An 8510-nucleotide genomic window follows, 5' to 3' on the forward strand; every position below is an offset into this window, starting at 1 on the left:
GCTGAACTATTAGGTAAATTCAAAAACAGCCTTTAAAAAATAAAGCCTAAATTAGCCAAAACAGCTAGCATGTAACCGAAATTTTAGCTAAACTCCAAAACTGCCAAAACAATCAAAGTTAATGCCATAAAGCTAGCATAGTGTCATTATAATTTTCACCTTTACTACACTCTGACTCCATATAATATAAAGTAACGACTAATTGACTATTAAATTAGTTGTCAACTATTTTAATAGTCAATTTGTCCACTAACTGTGCCAGCCCTACTCTTATGTATTTTTAGAAAAAAAAAATCTCTTCATTTTTTTTTCAAGCCAATGTCCTTTTAGGAGGAATAAGCAGCAGAAAAAAAGCTTTTTTGATGTTTTTTTTTATTTTTTACTTTTCTGTGTAGTTAAAGGGTTAAGTCCAATTTAAGTTTTAATTTGGCCATTTTAGTTCAGGTAAAAGATAGGATCCTTCCTGTTTCCTCCTGGAGAAAATCTTCAACTTACATGTTTGTCCTCTCTGTCCTGACGCTGATCTGTTTGGGTCACTTCCTGGTCAGAGTTTCTGAGGTGTGAACTCCTGTTTCTCTCTCAGGCACAGCACCTGTTCTCACATCTTAGGTTAAAAAACTCAGACTAAGACCCACAGATGCAGCTAAAAAACAAAAAGTACACACAGAAGGTGACAAAAGGTTCAGAAGTTCAGCACAGTACGTGACTTTACATCCCTTTAGCTCTGGAGGAGTTCTAAAGGAATTAATCAGTTCTGGTTACATCAATCTGAAAGCTAAAATGTTCCTCTGGCTCCCTCTTGTGGCTCAAAACTGAAGCTGCAATATAAAATAAAGATGTTTGTCTTGTTTCTGGTTTTGTGGCCCAAAGTAAAATGTAGAAAGTTTAATTTTGTAAATGGGCAACTGCTTAAAAATAGTGGATATTTTTTTTTAATGAGAATAGAAAGCTGTAAAAATGCAAAAAATATATGTATTAGTATTTTTCAAAAAATAATAAGGATTATGTTACAATGCTCACAATTACTTAGCTATTTTTAGCACACAAACCCCTTTTTTAAATGCATTTCCATACCTGTGATGGGCAGAACAAAGATTAATAGAGAGAAAAAACTGAACACTGCAAAAGAAAAGTCTTACAAAAAGAGGAAACATGCTCCCAGGTGAGGGACAGATTGAGTTTGACTGAAAACACAAAGCTATGCTAGAATGTATCCTCTCGTGTCAATTTTCATGCACTGATTTTGTTAAATAGCAAAAGATCCGTCGTAAAAATCTAATTTTCAGGCTGATAGTGCTCTAAATCGGGCATGTCCAAAGTGTGGCTGTAGGTCAAATGCAGCAGCGTTCACATTTTTACCGTCCCGCAGGCTGTTGTCATAAAATCATTACCAGAAAAAGGGGGAAAAAAGAATGAATTCCACTATAAACCAGTGTGGTAAAACCCCACAATTAATCTACCGGATTATGAAATCTATGAAAAAATATAAAACAAATTAACTCAGTAGGGGTGGGATTATTAAAAGTTTGCTTCTTCCCACACCTTTTCAAGCAATAATTTTGATACAATTGTGTTTCTGTATTTCTGTTCTACGCAAAGAAATTAAAAGTAATCATTTGACAAAAATATATGTATCTTTACATAGTTTATTTGCATTTAATGTTAAAATAAGACTCCTGGGTTTTAATTGTCTGTTTCTGCAAAGGAATATTAATGTCAATGTCTGAAATGTAATACTTTTTATAGCCTGATTATCTTGAAAAATGAAAAAAAAAATTAAATCACAAGCAAAAACATTGAGGCGTCACCGGTGATGCTTTAACACAAAATCTTTAACATACTGTAACTTTTCAACCATTAACACGATCATGTTAACGGTTGAAAAGTTGCAATAAATCAAAGAACATAAACAATGGAGCTCTGGTATTAAAGGGTTAAACTTTCATCAAAATAACAATAAATAAAATGTACACAATATAAAAAAAGACTGGTTAATTTTCATTCTATCACTCAACCTAAACAAAAATCTATATAAAAAAAAGAAAATGTTCATTAGTCGACATTTTTCACGTTTTTCCACCTGAAGGCAAATCTGCTGGACTTTAGTGGGAATGGCAGCTCCTGCAGAACTGCAGCTGGAACAGAATGTTCTGTTCTGATGGAGGTGTGGATCTGAACCTCAGAGTCTTTTTACTTTTGCCAAAAAAAGAGTGAAAAACTTATCATGGTAGAAGAGAAAAAGTGTTACGTTTAGCTGAAATTTTAGCAAAACTCCAAAACAACCTACTGAACTTTAAAAAAGGCCTTTATTAGCCAAAAGAGCTAGCATGTAGCTACAACATTAGCCTACCTAAAATAGTCTTAAAAATCTTAGTAAACCCATGATGAAAAACAGCATAATGAAATTGAAATATTTGTATTTTGTCCTGTATTTTTCATAATCTTTGCTTGAAATAACCAATCAATCACTCACTCAATCAATCAATTAATCAAATATTAGCTAGACTTCAAAATAGCCTAAAAATCGTAGTAAATGCCAAAATAGTCAAAAAAAAGCTAGCAGAATGTCAATTTATAAACTTTAAAACCGTAACTTTACACAATTATAAATAATAAAAATGCAGGAAGATTATTCCAGAATAAATCAACCTAAACTTGAAATAACTTTCTATAGTTTACGCTCCATAAAAATATTTTTGTCAAATTTATACAAGTTAGAAATGAGTGCGAGGTAACATCTGGTCATTAATAACAATAAAATTGCCCAGAGGGCCGGATCTGGTCCGGGGCCTTGACTTTGACGCGTGCCAAAGGTGGTGCACAACAGAAACATTGACAATCATGTGGAGTTGGAAGATTTAGGTGTTTTTCTGACGTTCATGTGGGTTTCCGGAGTCAGACCATGATTTTTTGAATCATTCCAACACCACAGGAACGCAGCATTTCTTTAGGTTTCCGAATCACTCCTTGAATCTTCTTCTGATCCGGCCCTTATGCCAAATTTTAGAACCCTTTGTGGCCCACGAGTCAAAAAGTTTCCTCACCCCTGATCTAAAGTAACAGTGAAGTCCTGCATGTTGGGATTGTTCAGAGCTGGAGGATATTGGTGAGATGTGCTGCATGTGTGGCAGACGTGATACTCCACCAAGAATCAGCATTAACATCTGTCTTGTTTCTATGGTGATGGGGAGTATTTAGGCTCCACCCACCAAATTCAGCTACTGCCCACCCAATCAAAATCTCTGTGGAGTCTGTCCTCTAATCAAAGCCACAGACGTGATCATTTTTAAGTTTAGTTCTAAAAAACCTTGTTAGAATTTACGAACAAATAGACATGGATGAAATCCATAAAAATTACTGACCATCATACATATAAACATATGAAATGAATCTTCCTTTATTCTTTAGAAAATTTCACAACAGACATGATTTGCATTTATATGTGCATCCTAACAACGCTTTCAAAATAAAAGTCTGAGCACATTTCTAAGCAGCTTTTCCTTCCTGAGAAACCTCCAACATCATCAGATCAAAAATCCATTACAATAAACAAAAACATCAAACAGGAAGTCGTCAGTCTTAACTTTCACAATCTCCTGTGAAAATACAGAAAAGACCGTTTGAGTCAAGTTTAAAATGATATTCGTTGAGGTCGTTTGTGACACTATAACTCCAAAGCACACTGAACAGAGTCATCCTTGATGTGCATTGGAATAGACAGATGTGCAGCACTAACAGTGGAATCTCATCACCGTATCTAAGGTTAATTGAGTTTTAAACAGGTTTTTAAATGGCGACAGAAATGCTCATCCAGGCAGGATTCAGTCTTTAGGTGAGGTGATCACAACCAGAGGTGACACTGTCCTGCAGATGGCCCCGTCTGCTTAAAGTGCACTATCGTCCTTCTGAGAAACCGCAAAAACAAGTCTGACACGAGTTAGCTCTTCTCAGGTCGGTTCCTGTTCAGCGCCGCTTTAGGTGTGAACTCCTGCTTCTCTTTCAGGCTGAGCACCTGGGTGCTGTCTTTGCCCGCCTGCTCCTGCAGCTTCCTCTCCTCTCTCAGTTCAAATATGCTCTTCTCTTCCTCTCGAGGTTTAGGAGTCCCCCGAATAAACCATTCCAGGTTGTAGCCCACTGCGCCCACCACGAAAGCCACAGGGAAGGTGACATAAGGCGCGTAGGTCCGCAGCGCAGTCCACAGTACGGGCCACATAGCTGGGCATCGATTCACCTCCTAAATGCAGAAATAGAGTAATAGAGTTTATTTTAAAAAGTATATTTAGTAAAAATGAATTGTCTGACTTGTATTCTGAATCAAACATCAACAGTTGTTACTTTAAACGATTCAAAGAAAGTTTTAAAAACATAAAATGTACAACTAGCTCCCTCTAGTGGTTGAAAACTAATTAACAGAGGGGTGGTTTTGTTTTCACATCAAAAATATTCAAATTAAAATTATTACAATTTGTTATAATACTTTCTTAATCTGTCACAATCTAGATGATTTATTTATTTATAGTAAATCGGAAAAATAGATTTAAGATCAGTTTAAAACCATTAAAACTTGTGCTAAATTTGGGAACATGTTGTAAAAGTTTATTTAGTCAAAGTCAAAATAATATAACAATTTTCTGGTAGCCGAATAAAAATAATCACTTTTAAGATTTATAAATTGCCAAAGTAGTGCTGAAAGCTCTTTGATTTTGTTTCGTATTTCTAGAAAGAAAGTAAAAAGGTCAAATCTGTTATGGAGTTCCGTCTGACCGTCCAGCACGTTTTAAAGCAGAACGATAGAATATTAAATAACTAGTTCAAAAAACAAGAAAATACAAACAAAACTTAAAATAACAACTATGAAAGAAAAATATCTGGTAAAAGCGGCAAGGGTTTATATCATGTGAAAGTCATTACCCAAAATGCACTGAGTTATTAGCTAACCGGGACAATTCAGTTATAATTAACTATATTTACCCAGCAGAATGAATGATCAAATCACTGGGCGTCAGCATGAAATCTGCTGCATTATTCTAAAATGATATTTTCCTCATGACATTAGCTGATTTTGTAAGTGTTCACTCACCTTTAGCGCCGCTAGCACGTTGGGAATTGCATTGACGCAACTTCCGGTAGTCTCGTGTGTTCTTCCTGTTTCAACGTCAGTGTGTACAATTTATTTATTTTTTTACTTATAATTATTTATAATTTTTGAGTTAGAACAAACAGGTTGTAGTTGTATTTTAAGTATACTTGTTTTAATGTTCTTAAGAAAAAGTCAAAATCTCCAAAAACGTTCTTAGCGTTTTATCACCACCTACTGGCAGAAGGATCAAACTACATCCAATTGATTTGATTTTGTAAAAACCGTAAATAAATAAATAACTATAAATACATTGTCTATTTTAAAGCTTGTACCTATGAATGCACATTCCTTTGTATTGCTTAACATCAAATAATGCTTATAAACCAAATTATCTATTGTTAACTGCAAATAAGTGGTCAGCTAATACATTTTATTACTATTTTTACAAATAAAATACATATATATTTATTTTTTCAATTTAAAAATGAATATATTTAGATGAAAAGTTTCCACTTAACTATAACATTTGTAAATTCCTGAGAACAATGACCAGCTCAGGCTGCATGCTCCCATGTGTGATGAGGCACAGAGCTAATAAAAAAACAAAACATGACACATCCAAATTTGTTATCATTGGCTCCAAATTGCTGACATTGATGTGATGAACAGCATTTTGAGTTGGGACATAATTCTCTTAAGCAGTTCCTCCCTCTGTGCGGTCCGTCTGGCGGCTGCCAGGACTGGCGTGTGATCAGTCCCGACTAAAATAGAGAAATGTGCTCATCCCCCACAGGCTAACAGCATCACTTATGCCAGTCCTGCTTTATGGGGAAACTTGGCAACGTGGACATTATTTAATAAGTTTGAGTTTATTTGCAAATGAGATTTGGAGCCGCCCCTGCCAACATTTTAAACACGGAAATAAAGCCATCTTATCAATCCCAATCACGAGCTCTGTCTGGGGTGACGGTCTAACCCTGAAGCTCCGTCGACCTGCTCTGTTTGTCAGAGTTAATTACTGTTGTCAGGCATGGCCAGCAGTGGGATGTTTAATCATCACACCAAAAGTGACAGGAAGTGGAACCGCTGTTGAATCTCATGCAGGGAAAAAGGTCTGCAGCTCACCTCCATCTGCACTTCTGGCTCGGTTAGAAAAGGATTGAAAAGATGCAGGAGAGTCGAAGAAAAATCAGTATTTTTAAAAACGTTAGGATGCAAATGAGTAAAAAAAAAAAAGATATGGAGGATTTGAAGGTTACAGGCACTGTGGATTAAAACTGCTGGACGACTAGGATGATGAAATCTAAAAAAAATTGTAAAAAATAAAACAACTACAAATCAGAATCATGTTTTTTAGAGCTAATAAAACAATTCCAAAACATTAAATAAAACAAAACAACTTGTTTATATGTTTTATTACAGCTGTCAAAACAAAAAGATTTGTTGAGTTTTGTTCACTGTTGTTTCACCCATTTAACACCTTTTTCTTTTTTACCCCTCCAGAATTAAACTGTAGGTTTAAAGCAAACATATAGATCACTGTAAAAAGCATCATGTAACCTTTAGTTGTGTCATAAACATAAAACAAAAGTCCTTTGGGAGCATTAAAGTGCCTTCAGGAGACGTGAGTCGCTCTTTCTGGAGTTTAATTCAAGTTCGTTAGCAGAGGAATGCTTCAAATCTGCAGCTCAGTAAATGGACATCCTTCTGTTTGTGCTGTTGCCGGGTAAACTTCAACTGTCAAACAACACCTGCTCTTTGCAAACCTGGAATTTCACAGCAGCAAAAAATAGTTTTTAAAAGATTTTTTTATTTTATATAACTGTCTTTATATGACTAACTTTTTGGGCCATCATGGAAGAAAAAAAAAATATGAGAACAGTCTAACAATTATAATAAAAAGTCAACATTTTGTTAGAATAAACTCATAGAATTATAAGAAAAAGAGTCAATATTTCACAATAATAAAGTTATCATGGGAGAATTTACTAAATTAAAATAATAAACTTATGAGGCTAAAAGTCTGTTTGCTAAAACAAAAACTAATATGGTGTTCCAGTCTGAAAAGTGCATTTTCTGTGATTATTATTTAGTTTCTCAAATAAGGAAACAGTATAGTCAGTCTTTAGTGAGTCAACTTTGACTTATAGGTAAATCGTTTGCATTATGGCACATGGAGAAACTATTAAAAACTAAAGTCTTGTGGCATCACCATGAATGAATGAAATGATGGATTATGTCGACACAGAATGTAGAAGGAGGCTAACTTATATATTAAAAAACATGGATTTTGCTTTGGAAAATTGAGACTCTTTTCTGACTATATTTTTACTTTATTATCCCCATTTTTTACCTGTTTCCTCAAAATTTTAAAACTTTACTCTTGTAAATGCTTAACTTTTTGTGGTTAGTTTTACAACTTTATTCTCTTCTTTTATAATAGTTTCACAAATTTAGTCTTGTAATTTTTTTTAACTTTTTTTTGACAGTTTCACAACTTTATTCTATTCTTTCTTTCTAATTTTAAGACTTTATTTTTTATAAATTTCAGACTTTTTTTTTCTCATAATATTAAATTTTATTCTTGTAAATTTTTTACTTTTTTCTCATAGTTTTACAACTTTAATTCTTGTACTTTCCTGACTTTTTTTAATCATAGTTTCAGGAATATTTTCGTCAATTTTGAAGTTTTTTTTCCTTAAAATTTTACTACTTTATTCTTGTAAATTTTTTTATTTTCTCATAATTTTACAACTTTATTCTGTTTTTTTATAATTTCACAATTTTATTCACTCAAATTTTAAACCTTTTCTCCTCATAGTTTTACTACTTTAGTCTTATAAATTATTGACTTTTTAAAATCATAAATGAAACATTATTCTTTTACATTTTTAAACATTATTCTTGTAATTTTGACTTTTTCTGTTTTCAGTCAATTCTTAACTTCTAAAAATCACAATTTCATGCTTATTCTGGTGGATTTTTAAGTTTTTTTCTCAAAATGTGACATCTTTATTCTTGTAAACTCTTGACTTTTTTCTCACAATTTTACGACTATTTTCTTCTTTTCCAATCATTTTATGACTATATCCTCATAAATTCTAAACTTTTTTTTTTTATTTTAAAATTCTTGACTTTTTTAAATCATAATTTCCTGATCATTCTCATAAATTTTCAACTTTTTTCTCGTATTTTTACAATTTTATCTTTATCTTTTTACTTTTTTCTCATAATTTTACGACTCTTTTCTCCTAAGTAATGAATATATTTTTCTTTTTGTGGTCCTAATACTTCATTAAACTTGTTGAATATTCTCTCCCTGAAATGTTAATAAAATAATAACTGAAATAAAAACATTGATTAAAAATGTAAATTCAGCAAAATAAAAACAATTTTATTTTATTAATGTTAATAAAATTGTTCCCATAAT

General features: G+C 32.9%; 2 protein-coding genes across 3 annotated transcripts in view; both read right to left on the reverse strand.

The window, feature by feature from the left end:
• Window positions 1-3375: 3375 nt before the first annotated feature.
• Window positions 3376-5177, reverse strand: smim12 (small integral membrane protein 12). 2 transcript variants are annotated; one of them, XM_024294187.2, is made up of 2 exons: window positions 5081-5177; window positions 3376-4234 (listed from the first exon to the last, which is right to left on the reverse strand). In XM_024294187.2, exon 2 carries the CDS (start codon window positions 4211-4213, stop codon window positions 3938-3940), a length of 276 nt encoding a protein of 91 aa, XP_024149955.1. In that variant the 5' UTR covers window positions 4214-4234; window positions 5081-5177; the 3' UTR covers window positions 3376-3937. The 2 variants fall into 2 exon arrangements, with proteins under 2 accessions (XP_024149955.1, XP_024149956.1); XM_024294188.1 differs by lacking the exon at window positions 5081-5177 and adding an exon at window positions 4972-5075.
• A 1303-nt stretch (window positions 5178-6480) lies between these two features.
• pef1 (penta-EF-hand domain containing 1) overlaps window positions 6481-8510 on the reverse strand; it is a 10136-nt gene continuing 8106 nt past the window's right edge. Inside the window, exon 6 of the transcript XR_002917509.2 lies at window positions 6481-6846. The gene's annotated coding sequence lies outside the window, so the exon portion shown is untranslated. The remainder of the gene's footprint in view (window positions 6847-8510) is intronic.

Source organism: Oryzias melastigma, linkage group LG11 (genome assembly GCF_002922805.2).
Source record: "Oryzias melastigma strain HK-1 linkage group LG11, ASM292280v2, whole genome shotgun sequence".
NCBI lineage: Eukaryota > Metazoa > Chordata > Actinopteri > Beloniformes > Adrianichthyidae > Oryzias > Oryzias melastigma.

Bases quoted from the DNA above. Each gene is read 5' to 3' on its own strand.
- smim12 (XM_024294187.2), bottom strand. From the start codon at position 4,213: ATGTGGCCCGTACTGTGGACTGCGCTGCGGACCTACGCGCCTTATGTC.